General features: G+C 50.1%; 9 protein-coding genes across 9 annotated transcripts; 3 read left to right on the forward strand and 6 right to left on the reverse strand.

The window, feature by feature from the left end:
* Positions 1-543: 543 nt before the first annotated feature.
* ALT_8045 (NADH:flavin oxidoreductase/NADH oxidase family protein) lies at positions 544-1,878 on the forward strand (the record flags this gene model as incomplete). Its single annotated transcript, XM_033555945.2, has 1 exon — positions 544-1,878. The coding sequence occupies one exon, from the start codon at positions 544-546 to the stop codon at positions 1,876-1,878; it is 1,335 nt and encodes a 444-aa protein (XP_033411836.2).
* A 2,467-nt stretch (positions 1,879-4,345) lies between these two features.
* Positions 4,346-5,444, reverse strand: ALT_8046 (acyl-CoA thioesterase; the record flags this gene model as incomplete). The annotated part of the gene is made up of 2 exons (XM_033555946.2): positions 4,346-5,251; positions 5,307-5,444. The coding sequence occupies 2 exons, from the start codon at positions 5,442-5,444 to the stop codon at positions 4,346-4,348; spliced, it is 1,044 nt and encodes a 347-aa protein (XP_033411837.2).
* A 446-nt stretch (positions 5,445-5,890) lies between these two features.
* ALT_8047 (uncharacterized protein) lies at positions 5,891-6,975 on the reverse strand (the record flags this gene model as incomplete). Its single annotated transcript, XM_033555947.2, has 2 exons — positions 5,891-6,663; positions 6,768-6,975. 2 exons carry the CDS (start codon positions 6,973-6,975, stop codon positions 5,891-5,893), a joined length of 981 nt encoding a protein of 326 aa, XP_033411838.2.
* A 489-nt stretch (positions 6,976-7,464) lies between these two features.
* On the reverse strand, positions 7,465-10,321 carry sey1 (dynamin-like GTPase SEY1; the record flags this gene model as incomplete). The annotated part of the gene is made up of 4 exons (XM_089600362.1): positions 7,465-7,760; positions 7,826-9,570; positions 9,656-10,111; positions 10,224-10,321. 4 exons carry the CDS (start codon positions 10,319-10,321, stop codon positions 7,465-7,467), a joined length of 2,595 nt encoding a protein of 864 aa, XP_089455255.1.
* Positions 10,322-11,316: 995 nt separating this feature from the next.
* On the reverse strand, positions 11,317-12,894 carry ALT_8049 (translation elongation factor Tu; the record flags this gene model as incomplete). Its single annotated transcript, XM_033555949.2, has 5 exons — positions 11,317-11,501; positions 11,568-12,247; positions 12,309-12,571; positions 12,644-12,672; positions 12,729-12,894. The coding sequence occupies 5 exons, from the start codon at positions 12,892-12,894 to the stop codon at positions 11,317-11,319; spliced, it is 1,323 nt and encodes a 440-aa protein (XP_033411840.1).
* A 517-nt stretch (positions 12,895-13,411) lies between these two features.
* ALT_8050 (putative translation initiation factor IF3) lies at positions 13,412-14,095 on the reverse strand (the record flags this gene model as incomplete). The annotated part of the gene is made up of 1 exon (XM_033555950.2): positions 13,412-14,095. One exon carries the CDS (start codon positions 14,093-14,095, stop codon positions 13,412-13,414), a length of 684 nt encoding a protein of 227 aa, XP_033411841.2.
* A 697-nt stretch (positions 14,096-14,792) lies between these two features.
* ALT_8051 (guanosine diphosphatase) lies at positions 14,793-16,419 on the forward strand (the record flags this gene model as incomplete). Its single annotated transcript, XM_033555951.2, has 3 exons — positions 14,793-14,907; positions 14,966-16,304; positions 16,362-16,419. 3 exons carry the CDS (start codon positions 14,793-14,795, stop codon positions 16,417-16,419), a joined length of 1,512 nt encoding a protein of 503 aa, XP_033411842.1.
* A 372-nt stretch (positions 16,420-16,791) lies between these two features.
* ALT_8052 (NOPCHAP1/New4 family protein) lies at positions 16,792-17,638 on the reverse strand (the record flags this gene model as incomplete). The annotated part of the gene is made up of 2 exons (XM_033555952.2): positions 16,792-17,010; positions 17,075-17,638. The coding sequence occupies 2 exons, from the start codon at positions 17,636-17,638 to the stop codon at positions 16,792-16,794; spliced, it is 783 nt and encodes a 260-aa protein (XP_033411843.2).
* A 1,025-nt stretch (positions 17,639-18,663) lies between these two features.
* On the forward strand, positions 18,664-19,421 carry ALT_8053 (eukaryotic translation initiation factor 4E; the record flags this gene model as incomplete). The annotated part of the gene is made up of 2 exons (XM_033555953.2): positions 18,664-19,126; positions 19,189-19,421. 2 exons carry the CDS (start codon positions 18,664-18,666, stop codon positions 19,419-19,421), a joined length of 696 nt encoding a protein of 231 aa, XP_033411844.2.
* Positions 19,422-19,462: the final 41 nt, after the last annotated feature.

Raw genomic sequence — 19,462 nt, forward strand, 5'->3', positions numbered from 1 at the left:
AACTAGTTACGACTCCCTGATGCGAGGATAAATTCACACTACTAAATGGATCAGAAGTTGAAGGGAGGTTTGTGGACGGCAAACCTCGGCTCGTCGCCACCAGCGTGTCCATCTCCTGTAGGTACCCGGATACTCCGTACTCAACCCACCGTCCGCAAGGTTTGTACATCAAACCATATGGTGAAATGTCAAGACAATTGCAAGTTTTGTTGATTTGTAATTACTGATAGGAGGTATGTCAATCAAGGAAAGTCCTGGAGACAATCTCATTTTGGCCGATTTCATGCAGAGGCTGTGATGTCATGTTGATGTTAATCAAGCACAAGCAGGCCCTGGGATCAACGGCAAAAGGATGCAAATCCCGAGCCAATTTCCGAAGTAGATTTTTGAGCAATACAGATTTGTCTGAGACTGCGATGTATATATAGTATGGACCAATGTAGGGCAACCACTCGGTGTAAATATTGCCAAATGCACAACCACACTTGGTCAAACTCATCAACCCTATAATCCTACAAAAATCTCTAGTGTGGATAGACCAAGATGGCTGCTAGATACCACTCAGCTCCCGTCGATGTAGCCCCGCTGGGCAAGCCATTACAATTCGCAATTAGCAAGCGCTCGGCGCCCAACCGGTTCTACAAAGCCGCCATGACCGAGCGGATGTCCTCCTGGTCACCCACCGACCTCAAGGCACGGGGTATCCCCAGCCGGGAGTTGATCAATCTCTACAAGCGATGGGGTGAAGGCGGTTACGGACTCATATCTACTGGTAACATCATGATCGCTTACGACCAGCTGGAAGCCCCTGGCAACCCCATCATCGACCTGGAAAATCCCTTCCGCGGGGAACGCTTCGACGCCTTCCGCGAGCTGGCCTCGCAAGCCAAGAAACATGGCAGCCTGGTCATCGGCCAGGTCAGTCATCCGGGCCGGCAAACGGAGGAAAGACTGCAGCCCAACCCCGTCTCCGCCAGCGATGTGCAACTCGACAAGGAGATCATGGGGATGCGGTTCGCGAAGCCGCACGCTGCATCCAAGGACGAGATCCAGGACTTCATCCGGCGGTGGACGCATGCCGCCGTGTACCTGCACAAGGCTGGCTATGATGGTATCCAGTTGCACGGCGCGCATGGGTATCTCCTCGCACAGTTCCTGTCGCAGACGACGAATCGCCGCACCGATGAGTATGGCGGCAGCCTGGAGAACCGGGCGCGGCTGATTGTGGAGATCGCCCAGTCTATTCGGAAGGAGCTACCTGCGTCGACCGGTTTCATCTTGGGCATCAAGGTCAACTCGGTTGAGTTCCAAGAGGGAGGTTTCACTGCGGAAGAAGCGCGCGAGCTGTGCCAGATCCTGGAGGATAATGAGTTTGATTTTGTTGAGTTGTCGGGAGGCACGTATGAGTCTCTTGCGTTCAGCCACAAGAGGGAGTCCACCAAGCAGCGGGAGTCGTTCTTTTTGGACTTCGCATCCCTAATTACGCCGGTTCTGAGCAAGACCAAGAGCTACGTGACCGGTGGCTTGCGTACGGCGTCCGGTATGGTGGGCGCCTTGGAGACGGTGGATGGCGTTGGACTCGCTCGACCTGCGTGCCGGGAAATCCGTTTGCCACGCGACATCCTGGACGGCAAAGTGACCGCAGCCATCAACCCAAAGATTGACCAGCAGGATTTCGGAGTCACCAGCGTTGCGGCGGGAACGCAAATGAAGCAAGTGGGCAAGGATGAGCAGCCGATCGACTTGAGCAATGAGAAGAACGTGGAAATGTTCATGAAGCACCTAGGCGAATGGGGCCAGAAGATGCAGGAGGACGCAGCTACTATGAACCTGTACGGCTATGTTGATCTACCCAAGGGCGAAGCATATAGAGGATAGACTACCTGAGTTGTGCAAGATTATAGACTGTCAAACAGCCAATAGCAAAAGAAATACGGCGTACCTGAGGCAAACATATATACCAATCAACCTGAGGCATGAAAGAATAAGCGAGCCACCGCCGCTAGCGTCGCACGGGCCACACACCTCCAGTATAAATACCCCTTCCACCCCTCGTCTCTTTAGACTTTTTTTTCTTTTCTTCTTCAGCTCTCTTTGCCTTTTGGCTTAGATCAAGTGTAGTATCTGTTCTTTTCAGTTTAATCTCTGAAAGTGTTCTAAGGAACACAACATTGATTAATCCCATTTTTGGACCCCGTGGCGGGGCCTCTGTGCTTGCGCATGCCTTGCCACACAGTGTCATTGGGCTTACACTATCCCCAATAGACGCGACCCTTTTCATCAATACGGCCGGCTTGACCGACTGGTTGGAGAAGAGGTTCTTGGCGACGTGCATAAGATGATTGTGGTAGCCTCTGTTTCAATCTGAGTGTCTATTACTGTCAAAAATTCTCTACCCAAGGATATTCAAATATTGTTGCCAATCTCTGTATCATATTTTTGTTTTTCAGTTGTGTTGCTATACACTTAGAAGTGCTAACATGTTATTAAAAACTGGAAGGAGACTTCCCCCTCCCCTCATCTCTCAAAAGGTCTTCGCGCGGCTTCCAGATCTTGACAGGAGATTACAGAATGTTCTGAGAGAAGTTGTGTTACGGAGCTTCTAGATTATTCTAAATATCCTACTTAAGCCCCCCCCTCTAAGCTTGTGTCAACTTCATAGCAAATAGGCATGCATTGCCTACATCTCTGACTCGTGTGTTGACCTTGTAAGTCCATATACCACTCTTTAAAAACATTGTAGGAATCTGGAAATCTAGTAAAATATCACTGCAGTCGCTAGGCATATAGTCAACCTGAACTCCACAGGCATTATGAATAATGAGGTGGGCTAGATCATTAAAGGGCCTAGTCTTTAATGGCCCTATAGTACGGAGTAGAGTCTTCATTATCATGACTACCATCTGGGTAGATAGCAGAGGCGCTCACTTTGAGGGTTATATTAATAAGGCCCTCGTCAGGAAGTGCCAGCTCCTTCTTTTCAGATTTAGGTAGATAACCATGTTGGTAGATAAGGCTGGATTCGACAAGGAACATAATCGATTCCGATGGGAGATCAAAAAGATATACATTACGAGGGTGATCCTCAGGGATCTGTAGGCTAAGAATTTGGGTTAGTTGACTGAGACATATAATCCTTGGGCTTATAGATTTGTAGACTAAGACATGGCTGCAAGGCTCCTAGCGGTGAGCTGTCAGCATACGCTGGAGGCGATCTCATGCAGTGTCAAGCAGCTCGGCATAGGGTGCCAGTTGTATATAAGCCATGTTCTGGGCTGATATCAGAGTAAGGAATCATTGTTTGACCTTCTGAAGTTGCCGACTGTAGCTACACAGACACTACTTTCTTTCTTGAAGACATGCTGAACCAGTGGTCGCACGATATCAACGAATGTGTGTACATCTGCACACCTACTAGAAGGATTCCATGGTCAGATCAATAGTAAAAGTTACAATTAAACCTCTGAAGGAATATTGTTGAGCACATAGATGCCCACCTGGGCGTATTTACCCTAATCACGGGGTGTTTGGTTGAACTACTTCAATAACATTAGACGACCAGGTCAGGACTCTACTCTGAATTCGCCGGCCAGCGCAAGACAGAGAAGATGAACTCCTGGGCCCTCCTCTTTTCAACCAAGTTCTCCATCCCCAACATGTCTCCTCTGAACCAAACATGAAGCTCTTAATTACCCTTCCGCTCGCCGTGCTGGTAACGCTCGTCGCTGGCCAAAGCGAAAGCATACCACCCTGTCTGGTATGTTTTACACCTGTTTCCCAGAAAATAGATATAATGATTGAAGATGTATAGAGAGCATGTCTCAATAAGGCTCCGCAGTGTAAATACAGCGATCTCAATTCTGTCTGCCACGCTCCGAGTTATCAGACCACAGTGCAAAATTGTTTGAATGCGCAGTGTCTTAAGGGGGATAACGCTTGTACATATGATCCACTGAAGTGGTCCTAATGAATTATTACCGGGTAGTCTCTAGATGCTCAGAACATGCGGGCGAAGTAACCGTCATTAGAGGAGGGATCGGCACCGATGAAATGGATCAGTCTGCCTTGTCGTTGAGACTTGCAAGTGAGGTTTATCTGGCGATCGAAACATGATACCTTCATTATGAAGTGTGATGTAGCACTGGATTCGCATCTCATCTACAACTCTTGAGACGTCAGGCAACTGGGCCTGATTGTGCATCTGTATAGTATCTGGGAGTTGCGCCCATAAGCTAATGTAGTATCTAATTCTCGTCAGCGCCAAGTCCAGTCTATATAGCATGAATAAATATCTAGTAAACCAGAAAAAAGAACAAACATCCATCCCAATTAGCTTCTACGACTGTTAACGCTGCCACTCTTCGTACAGCTTAGCATCCATCGTTGAATATCCTTCTATGACTTTCAACCCACGTAGCCGTTCCTGCTCAATCCGCTCCCATGTCCACTCGTTCGAGTCCCACGACGCAGAGTTGCTCTTCTTTTCCGCCTCCAGCGATTTCGGTTCAGGCATGTCTTCCTCCCGTAACTTCAGCACTTCCCGCACCAGAGACCCGTCTACACCTGAAGCACTAGCCGTGAGACCCTCTCCATTGACCGGTGTCCCCACGCCCGATGCCTCATTCGAGGCAGTCACCTCAGGCGCGGCAGAGCCCTCCGGCCGCGGAGGCAAGAAGCCACTGGCCCGCAGGACTCTCTCCGGCGGAACGGTCAGCCGTCCCTTCTTGACGACGTACTTGCTCAGCGCAGTCGCGAAGAGCGTCTTCTCACCGCCTTTCCGGCTCACGGGCCGGAAAAAGAACGTCATAACGTACATCCACTTCTGGTCCCAGGCGATAACCTTGGTCTCCATCTCGTACAACTCAAAGGGCTTGATCTCGCGCTTGAAGCTGCAGTAGACCGAGCCTAGGGCCACATAAATGCCCTTGCGCTTGGGGGGCTTCGTGCCGTCCCGCTGACTGGCTTTGAGGAGCTCCGCGTCGAGTTCCTTGCTCACGATTGAAGCTCCGGGGCTGTATAGACGGGTGACCAGGGCCGTGCGGGCCACGTCCAGGTCAGAAAAGTACGTGCTGTTGGACTTGTGCTGATTGTAATCAGTCTCCAGGATTGGAGCTCTGGATGAGATACCGTACGACACGAATACTGGGTGCGTCGGCTTCCCGCTGTGAGTGACTAGAGGTGTCCCCTTGGGAAAGTAGGGATCCTGGACACGCCATCGGATGTTTCCCCAGAAGTGATATAGAATACGGGTCTACTTGAATCAGACCGACTCTCCAATAAGGTTAAGAGTAATCTGGAGCACTTACGTGCCACATGAGAGGCATGTTCTTCAAGTTAATAATTGCTAGCAGCAGAGCTAGCACCTTCCATGACATTAGGGGTGAGATGGCTGAGAGCAGCTCCCGCACGCTTTCGAGGCGCAAAGATGACAGCGCGTTCGCCATGATGAGTTTTAATGAAGCATTCAAATAGAATAAATTATAATGGAATTATCTTCGAAGGAAATTAGCTGGTGAGGGTGTATTAGGTATGGAATGAAGTAAATGACTGCAACACGCGGATGGCCGAGAAAGATCGACGTGATATATCAATGCCAGATTGATCAGAGCACGCGTTTCAGGGGGACGGAGCCGAAGGAGTGACTATCATTAGGCAAGTTATTAGAATAAGTGCGAAGTACGTCTTACGGATTTGCGGAAACTCGAGGAGCGACGGTGACTTTGTTGAATCAACCAAAGTGTTGGGAGCCGAGGTGTCGATAACAATCACGTGGGATTAGATAACATCCGTGACAGAAAAGCCCTGGAACGGCATGGTGCTTCAGAATATCGTCAATATTATTGGATGTCTAAGGAAAATTTAGATATTCAAGTGCTCCAATGGCAATGCATCAGAAAATTGCCATGCAATTAGGGGGGCTCGAAACACCCCGAGCACAGTTCAGCGGACTACTCGACACAAAGAAAGTCCACCGACCCAACCTCTTACACGTCTCGGCCAATCCCTCCAAGTCAAACATCTCCCCAATCGGAATCCCCCACCCAGCCAGCAGACGATGGTGTAGATCGTACTCAGGATTCAAAGGCGGATAAACCTCAAAGCTGACCGCATCGGAAGCCACAGCCGCAAAGTGATTGTCCCACACGAAGCGCAGCACACGCTCACTCTGCTCTATCCCCGCATGCTTGGGGGTGGACTGCTGGCTATACTCCCTCTTCTGCTGTGCGTCCATCGCATCCCAGGTTCTGGTTAGACCAACTCGAAGGAAGAAGATATCGCCTTTCTTGAACTCGATCTTGCATTCACGCGCGATGGTCAGCACGTCGTCTAATGACACGACATGCTGGCTCAGCGCGTCAACACTAATCCCCTTCTTCTCCGCCCAGGACAGGTAATCGATGAGCACGCCACGGCCTGCAATGCCTTTCTTCGCCCAGTAGCCGATTCCAATGCGATTGCTGTTTGGATCCTGAATCTCCTCTGCGGTGGTGCCGCCGTAGAACAGCTTGCGGTCCGCATTTTCGGAGGTTGGCGCAGGAGCGTTGTGGTGCCGGAATCCGTCCCATTGAGAGGACTGCTGCGGGTTAAAATGATACTCGTCATCGAAAGCGGCACCTGGAGCGACCCATTGAACCTTGTGTTCGAACGGTTTGCGGCCAAATCCTGGCAAATGTGTAAGTAAACAGGATCTGACGCCAGAACTGAACTATAAATGGCATGGATCTGTCCATGTCCCTGGTCCTGCAAGGGAAGTCTCTAGCACATACCAGGAGGATCCAGCTTCTCTAAATCCCAGTTCAAGCAAACGCGCTCTCCGGTCTGGATCTGTGTCCGCGCAGCGTCGGCCACAATCTCCGGCGTCAAGAGCCGGAGCATTCCCAATCCTTCCTCTGCGGACCCTGCTGCTGCGGGCCAGAACCGTCGCTTGTCAGGAAGATCATCATATTTTTCGGGTAGTTCGCTGATTCCCGACATGGCGCGTAAAAGGTAGCGGAGCTCAGAGCAAATTGGGCTGTATAGATAGATGTACAAAATTGACTTCCGAGAGGGCAAGTACCGTAATTACTTGATACTGATGATTTTGTTCATTCGACAAGAGCTCGTTGAAAGAGAAGATCGCTGGGTCTTGTTGGATGGAGTTCAATTCTTGAGACTGAGACCAAGGAAATAATAAAGCCAAAACCTGGCAGTGGTAGTGAGTTCTGGTACAATATCGGAGCAACTCCGTGCTGACGGGAGATGCGATCATTGCCCACAAATGCCGGTCATCACACGCACAGTCAATGACAACACCTATCTCTAAGAACAGGATATAATAGCTCGAAGATGCATGAGAATCAAAAGTTCAACGAAGGAAAACAGGTGTCATTAACCGGGCTCTCGGGATGTCCCTGGATAATTATGTATTCGAACAGAAACCTCACCCTAATGGCAGTTACACCCTAAGTATACAGAATATCATCTTCAAAGGTCATCCATGTCTTCATCGGCTGACGTTTTTGTCTTGGCCTTCTTACTGAGATCGGACAGCTCGTATTGCTCTCCAGAACGCCCCGAACCAGCCGACATGGCAATGGCCTGCCGCCCGGTATCCGAAGACTCAAGAAACTCGCGCAGTCGCTTCTTGCCCTCCACCAGCGCCTGGCTCGAAGCCGCTTCAGTCATCTTAATTATCGGCCCCCAGAGGTTCAGCTGATAAGTGACATAGGCCCCCACGGCACAGACAAACAGAAGGAAGAAATAGGCAGGGTTGCGAAGTACTAAAAGAATTGTCAACCCATCACCGAACTGATTTCGTTTAGAAGTTTCACCATAGAATACTTACCTGCGATAATCTCGTTCCATCCCAGGGCAAGGAGAAGACCGTAGAAGTACAGGGGCACCTGAGTCATGCCGCCAATAGCACTTCTCTTAGCCTCGACATAAACTCCGTCCGCAGCTTTCTTGAATCTAACAGTGAGCTCTTGACGCTTAGCCTCGCTGAGAATCATCATCTCTTCATCCAGACTCCTGCCCTCTTCCTCATCGACACCGCCGATGGGCGGCAAATCTTCCTCATCTGCTGGAGTGGCAGAGCTTGGAGTGTGGCCTATCCAGCGATCAAGAGGGGGCGGGGCCGACGTCTCTGCCAGGCGGAAGCGCGAAAGAAGGGGGATCAAAGTCAGTGTTGATTCGCGCGCGCGGGTATAGATGCCTTCAATATCATCGGTTGGTCGCCAGATCCTGGGTACCCCAGCATCATCGTAACGGAATTTGTCCTCAAAGTTCTCACGCAGTTTGAGCAAAAGATTTCCCTCTGTCATTTCTTCATCGATCTTGGCGCGCAAGACACCCCAAGACTTCCTCCGGAGCCTCCAGAGACCGACATCCACTTCCTCCAAGCTGGCATCAAAGCTGCTGGCGCGGTCTGTGAACCTACGCTCGGCATCAAGCACCGTCTCCACGAAAACGTTCCACACACGATCCCAGAAAGCCTTCTCCAGGGGTTTTTCCCCTGTCTCCGGAGCACCTCCTCCTGCGCGTCCAGATCCCAAAGCGTTGAACTCAAGCCCGACCGACTCTCCCAGACGGGACTGAACCCATCTTTCGACGCGATTGGCCAAACGACGCATCTCCTCTCTGCGTAATCTTCCGCTAACGTCCGCTAGTTCCTTTTCATACAAGGCCAGTTCTTGCTTATAGTCACTCCAAGTGGTGCCTTCCACCACAGTTGAGCGCGCCACATCTTCAAACTTGGCCATGGCTTTCTTCACCTCTGCATTGACAATTTCAGCAAAGTCGTAACCTGTACCCTGCTTTTGGCCTGATTTCACAGCGGAGGAAACTGCCTCACTGAATTCGTTGATACCGGACTTGTGCGCGGCATTAAGTTGACCTTGCAGAAGAGCTTTCAGACGGGTGTCGACTTTGCTTTCAAGCTCTGCCCGCTTGCGCTGGTAGACACCTTTATGATACCTGCTGGCTTCTGTCTCGAAATTCTTGACAGCTTTGGCCCGCGATGATCGCATCGCAGCACCCAAACCGCCAAGTACCTCCGGCTGACCGAGACGCGCAGATTGTGACTGCTTCTCCTCAAATGGGACAATGGCTTCATCAAAAGCTAACATCACATCTCTCAAGATCTCGTCGCAGCGGAATTGTGCAAGTAGCTCCTGCTGCGTAGGCAGGTCGAGATCCTTGTTATTCACGATCTGGTCCCAAATACCCTCTGCATATCGCGAAAACCCATCTGCGGGGATCCGCCGATGATACTCCGGAAGGAAGACTCCTCCCTCAGAGAACTCGCCTCTGCGCGCATCCATACTGGCGTCTCTTTGGCCTTCGCGGAATCGCAAGCTAAGCTTCTTTGTCTCGGCCACAAATTGCTCGGGTTGGTAGCTTTTGTGAGGCAGTCCATAGAATTGGAAATCGAAATAATCATGGACACTGGAGCTTTCAAGGCCAGGAGGCTTCGAAATAGACTCCCAGAGGCGAGCCATGTCCTCCATCAATGTCTTCTGTAGATTTTTGAGGGGTGTTGTGCCGACAAAATCACGGATCACAAAGAAGAGAAGTGATCGGTGTGTGGTGCTGCATTAACAAAGGAATCAGTAAGTAGTCGCATAGGTTTGGACGATCAGGTCAGGTCAACTGGGCCTATGAGCAGAACACATACTTCTTGTCCTTCAGGAACAGTTGCAGATTGACTTCGAAGACTGTCTTCAACAGGCCCATATTCGCGCCCTGGTACAGACCGACCTGGTGTTCCCATATATTCACAATAAGCACCTCACTCGTAGCAAGGGCGAACAGAGCACTTTTGCGCTCAAAGTCCTGGTCTTCTCCTCTCTCACGACCATCCGTACCTTCAACATCCATGACGAGGATGTTATCGGCCATGCGCAGGGTTGGGTCCACGGTGGCCTCTCCTTCATTCTTGTTCTTCGACATCCAGATACCCTTGGTTGTCTGGCGACGCTCCGAATCGGACATGACCGAGAAGTGCGTGCCGAAGAGATGGTTCAGCAGTGTGGACTTGCCAGTTGACTGCGAACCAAAGACGGAAATGAGATGATAGTTGAAACCAGCAGGAGTGACGTTTTCAAGGCTCAGATACTTGGAAATATTGGGACTGTGAGGTGCGGACTGTTAGCTGATTGACTCCACCACTCGCGCTTTCACCATGTCAAATAGACGTTGAATAAAACAGCTTGAGTCGGTCAGAGTATGACGAAAATACGTACTTGAACTCCTTATTCTCGTCTATTACTTGCACACCATGTTCGTACGCTGTCTTGTCATTGTCGACGCCAATCGCGGCGAAATGACCATTGGTCGCCATTGTGAACGGTATAGTACGAAGTCAGCCGTCGGGAGATGAAGCATATGACAGAGACGCCGTCAATTACTTGGACAAAGTCGAGATTTTCGTGGTTGCGGAAATCACGAAGGTGCGACAGAGTACCACAGACCACTGAGCAGCGGCTGGGGAAATCGTCAAGATGCGGAGACCGTGGCGAGTTGTAATGACGAGCAATGTTGCTTGTGGGATAAGCGATCGTAGATGATGTAAATATCCATGCAAGGGAAAATTAAAAAAAGGACGAATGGACTCGAGAATCACAAGACTCTCCCGCGCGGGCTCATGTGCGATGACCAAACAACTTAAGCCCCGAGGTAAGAGAAGCTCGTTGGTGGTCGGCCGGTGTTATGATCCTGTGGCCAGAAGGGGCACTCGTCACTCGTCACCGGGGGGGCCATCGCCGCCTGGGTGCAAGCTCGAGGGCGGGACCATATGCCCCTTTTTTGGCCTAGCGTTGGTGTCACCTTCTAGGTAGTTGCACCGCCATCAGTACACTTGAGAGTCTCGCCGCTTCGCACGATTTCTTTCAGACGAAACTGTCATATTGGACAGTTGCCGCTGTATGCCGGTATTAGATAGTTCGAAGAAATCTTCCACGGAAATTGACACCCAATGGGACGACCGCGGTACTTTAAATATAACTGTGCGTTTGTGATGGATCTTCGTAGAATGATAATTCCGAAAGGCACCTACTTGGAACTAGATTCTCAATGTATCCATAGACATCGTTTATTCATATCAAGGACATGGAAGAGAGGAGGAGAGATATAACAAAATCCAGCTACATGCTTTCAATACATAAAGTTACATGACATGACTCAAAAACGCCTGCGCAAACCTTCCTGATAGATACCTTTGCCGTTTCCCGCGCTGCAAGAAGGTGCGACAAAAGGACATTGAAAGTATATTTTTCCTTATAATACAGAGCAGCCAGTCAGTCGGTCATGCCTCGTGGTTATCTGCGAACCAGCCATTTACTCGGTCATGACACGGGTGATCAGACCAGTAGCGACAGTTCGGCCACCCTCACGAATGTTGAAGCGTTGACCAGCCTCAGCAGCAACAGGGTGGTGGGTCTTCAGGACCATCTCGACGTTGTCACCAGGCATAACTCTGCGAGATTCGTCGCCGTCAGGGAAGCTGAGGTCAGCGGCCTCGTCTGATGAATCGTTAGCATATATCTCTAATCTGCTGGAAGATCTGGACACGGCGCGTGGGAACTTACCTGCAGTACGGATGAAGACTTGAGGACGGTAGTTGGCACCGAAGCCAGTACGACGACCACCCTCGGCTTCGGTCAGGACGTACATGGAGACAAGGAACTTGTCGTGAGCCTTGGTGCTGCCGGGAACAGCAATGACCATACCACGCTTGACATCTTCACGGCGGATACCACGCAGGAGGAGACCAGAGTTGTCACCAGCACGCGACTCATCACAGCTCTTCTTGAAGGTTTCAATGTCGGTGACTTTGGTCTTCTTGGGTTCGAAAGAGCCTCCGACGATCTCGACCTCAGAGTCCTTCTTCAAAATACCACGCTCGACACGACCAGAAGCCACGGTACCACGGCCGGCGATAGAGAACACTTCCTCAACAGACATCAAGAAAGGTTTGTCGAGGTCACGCTGAGGAGTGGGGATCCAGGTGTCAACAGCGTTCATAAGCTGCTCAATTCTGTCTTTACCGATGTCGTCACGGCGTCCTTCAAGAGCACAGAGAGCGGAACCGAAAATGATAGGAGTCTCTTCACCCTCGAAACCGTAGCTGCTCAGCAGCTCACGCATCTCGAGTTCGACAAGTTCCAGCATCTCCGGGTCATCGATAGCATCGACTTTGTTGACGAAGACAACGATTTTCTGGACACCAACCTGGCGGGCGAGCAGCAAATGCTCACGAGTCTGGGGCCTATTCGAGGAAACTGTGAGCGATGCGTCTTACCGCATATGTCCCAAGATGTTCCACTTACATCTGACCATCGGAGGCAGCAACGACGACAATAGCGCCGTCCATGTTAGCAGCACCAGTAATCATGTTCTTGATGTAATCGGCGTGACCAGGGCAGTCGACGTGGGCGTAGTGTCGGGAGTCCGTCGAGAACTCAATGTGAGCAGTGGAGATGGTGATACCACGCTTGCGCTCCTCAGGAGCCTTGTCAATGGCACCATATTCAAGGAAGTTGGCAAGGCCCTTCTCGGACTGGTGCTTGGTGATAGCAGCGGTCAAGGTGGTCTAAGGAATGTGTGAGCAATGTACAGACGGGCGCGGGAAGATCGGAAGCATCAAGGGAAGTTTTGGAGCTACCTTGCCGTGATCGACGTGACCAATGGTACCTATACAAGATTGTCAGTGGAAGGGGTCAGTCTGCAACTGAAAACTTGTTCCTTACCAATGTTAACGTGAGGCTTAGTACGCTCGAAGGCACTAGCCAGCCCACGAGCAGCTAGTTTGTTGTTGCCAAACACATGTTGGACGGGGTTGAGGGCGCGAGGGCGCAGCAAAGAAGCCTTGCTGGAGCGCAGGAGAAGGTTTGCGGTTCTGGAGATGCTCGACATGATGACTGCCCTGGATTAGAACGACAGACAAAAGAGACAAGAGCAAACACGATGGAAAAGGAAGAAATGGAGCCGGACTGATGGTCGAGAAGTTCTCCATCGGACCCCGAAAAATTTAGGGGAGCCTGCTTAGTCATGAGTCGCCCAATCACAGCTCTGGGATTGCGGAATCGACATGTACCTGAGGTACCTAGATACCTCGATCGTGGCACAAGAACGACACTGACAGTAGGCAAAGGCATAATTAAACCGCAGCAATAGTCATAATACACAGGCTTCTCAATCCCTGTATTATGGACAGAAGAGCCAGGTAGGACTGATATGGTGGAGTAAGAATCCATTGCCCAGGTGATATGGTCTTCCATCTACTCTGCAGAACGCACGTAGGTAACCTTCTGGTCATACTTAGTGAGGTTTGAAGTAATGGAGTGTTACTATACATGACGGTTTACTGAGGGTCATCAATGTTTATGTACGCCAAATATGTCATAGGGAACTGCAAGCTGGCGAAGGCATGTCAAGCGTCCTTCTTTTTCACGAATAATGTGACATGTTTGCCCGGTTCCCCTTCCATGGGCTTGATCTGCATCGCATCGGCTTCCTTCGTGGCTTGCAAGACGCTGTCCATGACGTTCTTGATCTCTTCCACAGTGGGTGCCCGTTTGCCCTTTTTCCGCGTCAGGATGATCTCCACGCGTCGACCTTTTTCCAGGAAGTTTGTCAATTGCTTCAAGCGGTGTGCCAGATCATGACTGTCAATGGCCCAATTCAACTCAATCTGCTTCGTTGCTGTTTTAGTGGCATGGGCAGCTTTGGCTTTAGCTCGCTCGTGCTCACGCATGGCCAGTTTGTTCACGATTTTGCAGATGGGTGGGCGGTCAGGAAGGGCCGGAGACACTTGTATGAGGAAGTTCTCAGAGCGATCGAAGGAGCGTAGCACATCTCTTAGCTTCATGGCAGGCTCAAGGTCACCATTTTCGTTGACGATTTGTATATGCTCCGACCGAATATCTTCATCTCTGATCTGTTTCTGTTTTGATTGCTGTGGGGGAAGATGGCGAGAAGACTGAAGGAACCTCAATTGTGTTCCTCGTAAAGCATTATTGTAGCGTAGAAACTGGACATGGGTGGTCTGGAAAGGGGACAGGAAGGTATGGCGAAGTGCTTGTGTTATCGATATTAGGCCGCGCATGTGCTTCATGTCGAGTATTCGTTGTATGGCAGGGTGATTTGGGTGGTAGGAAGCGAAAGGACAACCAAGATACCCAAGATCCGTATGAACAAAGGGAATGGAAAATATGTGCGACTTCTTTTGACTGTGAGATGAAACAGAGAGCGACTAGTGTAGATAAGGAGTGCTCTAGAGAGGTACAGGTAGTTGATCCCACGACTGTTCTGTTCTATCCACTGGGACGCATGCAGGAAGCCAAGCCACAACAGATGGGGAACAACCGCCACAGCGAGTGGGTCTAATGCCATCGTTTCAAGGGTCTCGTCTCCGTCTTGGACTTTCCTCTCCCCTGACTTTCCGCCATATTTCTGACATCGATCTTATTTCATCTCATCCTCCACGATCTCATTTGGGCTCGTTCGGAGGCGTCTGATGAATCGATGATCTTCACTCGTTTTAGTCGTTAATTAGTCTCTCATTCTGATTCCCAGCCGTGTCAAAAAGTTCACTGGGAGCGTTTCTTCGTGCACGCCACTTGAGTTTATCCTTTGGCCTTGCTCGCATGTCGACTGGAGTTGACAGTCGACATCTGCAAACTACAGTATCCTATATACACTCAGAAGCGAGTCCCTATCGACGATCCAACTCGCAGGCTCCTCGAGCTGCGGAACCTGTGGAAAGTCCGCAAAAGCCATCGAAGCAGCGACGCTTTTCAGTGCTAGCGAATATGGCACAGACTCAGAGATCCCGTTATCTAAAGACGGGCGCCATTGTGGCAGCGCTGTTGCTGATGTTGCTCTGGATTTCTCCGTCAAGACCTATGCGTCAGAGCTTTCCTCAAGGTCAGTTCAATTGACCCTTTTACAACTTGCTGATCGGGATAACTTATTATGTACTCAGGACGACCAAGCACCAGTGCTCCCGCCAAAGAAAAGTGTTCAAAACCCCATGATCCCAAGAAGCCATTAATTCAGTATGCTCTTATGATTGATGCCGGAAGCCAAGGGTCTCGAATTCACGTCTATCGATTTAACAACTGCGGCCCCTCCCCAGAACTTGAAGACGAAGTGTTTTTCCAGACTGAGCCGAAGAAGGGCGGCTCTGGGCTGAGTTCTTACAAAGAGGATGCTGAAGGAGCAGCCAAAAGCCTTGATCCTCTCATGGAGGTTGCAATGAAGAATGTTCCTGATGAGTACAAGTCTTGCTCGCCAATTGCTGTAAAGGCCACAGCCGGATTGCGCATGCTTGGCCCGGAAATGAGTCAGAAGATCTTGGACGCGGTACGGACTCGCCTCGAGACTGTTTACCCGTTCCCTGTGGTTTCCAAAGAGAAGAGAGGAGTGGAAATCATGGATGGCTCTGACGAGGGTGTCTATGCCTGGATCACAACGAACTACCTTCTCGGAAAGATTGGCGGTCCCGACGAAACACCTACTGCCGCAGTCTTTGACCTTGGTGGAGGTTCTACCCAGATCGTTTTCCAGCCCACATTTCCGAAGAGCAAGTCAGGCGGCATGCCGGAGCGCTTGGCCGAAGGTGACCACAAGTACGATCTCCAGTTCGGTGGCCGCCATTTCGAGCTGTATCAGCATTCTCACCTTGGCTACGGTCTCATGGCTGCGCGCAAAGCCGTTCACACATCCATCGTTGAGAATATGCTCGCGTCGAGTCCCAAAGACTTGTCCTGGCTTAAGCAGCCAATCCCTAACCCTTGTATCGGGCCCGGGATGGAGAAGAATGTCACTTTGGAATTTCCGGAAGGACACAAGCTCGCCCCAGAAGTGCAGGTTACAATGGCTGGCCCTAAGGTGGGATCTACCGCCGCTCAATGTCGTGGTCTTGCAGAGAAGACTCTGAACAAGGAGGCTGCATGCACCCTTGCTCCTTGCTCCTTCAACGGCGTCCACCAGCCTTCGCTTGAGAAGACATTTGCCAGGGAAGACGTATATATCTTCTCATACTTCTACGACCGTACCAAGCCTCTGGGCATGCCTGACTCGTTCACTTTGGATGAAATGCATCAGCTTACGTCGACCGTTTGTGGTGGCGAAGATAGCTGGGGCATCTTTGCAGGCATCGAAGGTGCCCTTAAAGAGCTTCGTGATCGGCCCGAGTGGTGCTTGGATTTGAACTTCATGATGAGTCTGCTGCACACTGGCTATGAAATGCCTCTCACTCGCGAGGTGAAGATTGCCAAGAAGATCAAGAACAGAGAACTTGGATGGTGTCTCGGTGCAAGGTAAGATAAGGATCGAACGAAAATGTTTACAGTATATGCTAACGTCTCTTCCTTCAGTCTGCCTCTTTTGAGCCAAGAATCTGGCTGGACTTGCCGTATCAAGGAGATCTCATAATGGATGATGCTGCTATGTCAAGCTTTAATTACTTAATTGCCATGGATTCATTGGCTGTATTTCTGCTTCTTCCTTCGTGCAAATACATTAGACCATCGACTGTCGATTATCACCTGATCTTGATGCCACTAGACTACTGATTTGTTGTTCTTTGCGGCCGACTGCTCTCCGGTTCACAGAAACTTGCGAATATTATACTTGTGAATGTGCATAAATCACACACTGATTGTTAGATACATTCAGAAGAATAGAATTGACTTCTACATCAAACGAATGAGCAAAAAAAATGGTTTTTGTCCAAGAACACGGAGCCAACTGAATTTGGTAATAGCAAAACTGAAATATCCGTCAACGCCAGGCCTATGCAATTTTCTAAGATCGTGGCTCAGTCAATTCTTGAATCGTCGGCTTTTGATCCGAAGATTTCTTCTTGCCCATCAGTTTATCCAAAATATCAGAGTCTTTCTGCAATTTAGTATCCGATTCTGCGGCATCTTCATCGTTCGCAAATTCTGGACCGTCGCCAAGCTCTTCATCGGTAGAGCTACTGCCATCAGCACGTTTCTCCTCCAAAACGCCTAGTCCGAGGTTCTTGAGACGGCAATATTAGTATTCATGTTCTCAACCATAATTAGAAAGAATCGATTCAGCCCACCATTTCAATGTACTGGCCCTCCTCCTGATTCTCCGCTTCGTCCAGTTGTAGATCTTTGCCTCTCCCCGCGGCTATCTCTCGTTGTAGATCCTCATTGGCACTCTTCAGCTTCGGTAGAAATGCAGAAAGTCGGGAGAGCAGATCCGGTTCCTTTGTCATGCGGTGTATCCGAGGTTTCTGTTGCGCCGAGATGCGCGGTAGGGAAGAACCTGCGCGGGATGCCTGGTCGGAACTATAATCGGCTTCTTGATCCTCATCTTCCCCGTCTCCATCGCTGCCGCTATCGCTGTCGCTGTCGTCGTCGGAGCCAGAGGAGGAAGTGTAATCATCATCATCATCCTCGTTCTCACTTTCGCTAGATGTGGGGGCTATCTTGCGGGGTTTCTCCGGCTTCTTTGCGCCGTCATGGTCTGCAGCGGATGAATTCGTGGGCAGGCCCTTATCGTCATTGCGATAAGTGGGAACAATTCTGGCTCTGGTTCGTTTAGAGGGCGATGTTTCGCCGAAGGATGAAAGGGATTGGGGTTCGTCAGCTCGTAGGCGCTTCCTGACACCGTCCTCCATTCTGTGTCGTTCGTTCGTCGGTTGGTTGGTTCTGCTGAATTCTTCCCCAAATTCTTACCCGCTTAAACACCTAGAGGGCGTTTCGCGCCAGGCGGTGGAGATCGAATCAGCGCCAACGTCCGGGAATCAGACGATGTGATAAAACTCGATCTCGTGCAGCATTGCAGGCACCATGTGGCAGATGGGTCATCGAGGAGAAAGAGTGAAGATCATTCAGGCCCCTAAAGATAGGAACATGGTGGCATCTTCATGACCTGGTTGGAGCTGCGACTCCTACAGCCATCAAAAGTGGGCAGAGCACGAATGAATATGAAACTAGGCCCTAGTTCTTCAGGATGGTGACTGCTAATGATATTAAGTCAGATTATAATCTAACAATAGCCTCAGCAGCTGGTTGATAAGTATTGCCTTTAATTGACCGTTTACCAACCCCGCTTTCCCCTGCAGAATCAGCTCTACTTAATGTTTCTTCAAGGAGACTTGGCTCTTTGTCCAACGTCTCTGTGCTCTCGTTGCTTGTTTCAGTATTCCCTGTTTCCCTTGAAGATATCCAATTCACATTTCTCGAGGTGAGTTGAATATATTTTCGTAGTCATTGTATCAGGTACGTTCTTTCACTTCCATTGTATCGCATGTCCTTTAATCTGGTGCTCACTTTACCCCAACTACCCTTAACCATCCCCCCACACACCCCAGTCCTTTATATAGTTGGGTGTTTCAGATACCTTCAGACTTAGGTTCCTTGGGCGATTTTGATCTTGCATGTCTTTACAATGAACTACTCTCTTCAATGTCATGCTGACTTCAAGATACAGCGGATTCGATATTCAAACGTACTACACTATATCTGCCTCAGCTAGTCTGGGTGACGGGGCTCTTCTATGAAGAACCATTCTCGGTCGTTCCAGTCTCTCCTGAGGCCAAAGAGTTAAAGTCTCTACCAAAGGGCACAAATACGCTTCTTGGATAACAGCCCCGCTCAATCAGCCCGTTGCATCTCATCCGAAACTCCCCAGCACCACAAGATGAGCACGCCCAAACTACACGTCAACGACCAAAGCCCTATAAGAGACGAGAGCTCCCCAACACAAAAAACAACGGAGTGCCCATCCTCTTCTACGAGAAAGTCGCTGCATCAGAACATCCTCGGAAAACTACGCCCATTGCCACTCCAATACCACTGGACAGTATGGTATGACAGACACTCAGAATCTACCGACTATGACAACCGACTGTATGTCTTGCATGAGGATGTAGCCGACATTGCCACTTTCTATCGCGTCTACAACAACTATCCCTGGGATAAAATTCGCCTACGAGACTCAGTCCATATCTTCCGCAAGGGCGTCCGTCCGGTATGGGAGGACCCAGAAAACCTCAAGGGTGGTTGCTGGAAATTCCGAGTCCCCAAGAGTAAGGCTCAGGAGTTCTTCCACGAGATTGCCATTCTCTGTATGGCCAACGAATTCCAAGCTGCTTTGGAGAAAGGTGCGTAATCCGCTCATCGGGTTCGCGAGCACCCGAGATTTTGACCTGACTGCTTTCCCTAGAACATGACCATGTCCTTGGTGTTTCCACCTCTGTCCGTTTTAACTCTCATATGATCTCCGTATGGAACAAGATGGGCACGAACGAACGCTCTATCAAGATCCTCGAGCAAACCATTATCGACCGTCTATCGCCTGAGCTGCGGCCTACCAGTTCCGGTAGCAACTCGTATTTTTATAAACGACATGATGAGAATGATGGATACCGGGAAGCTATTGCAGGGAGTTCTCATTGATCGGCTACGTCCCACAGATCCCGATCTGACCTCCCACTGCT

This window comes from Aspergillus lentulus (assembly GCF_001445615.1).
Source record: "Aspergillus lentulus DNA, contig: Alt16, strain: IFM 54703, whole genome shotgun sequence".
NCBI classification, from domain to species: domain Eukaryota; kingdom Fungi; phylum Ascomycota; class Eurotiomycetes; order Eurotiales; family Aspergillaceae; genus Aspergillus; species Aspergillus lentulus.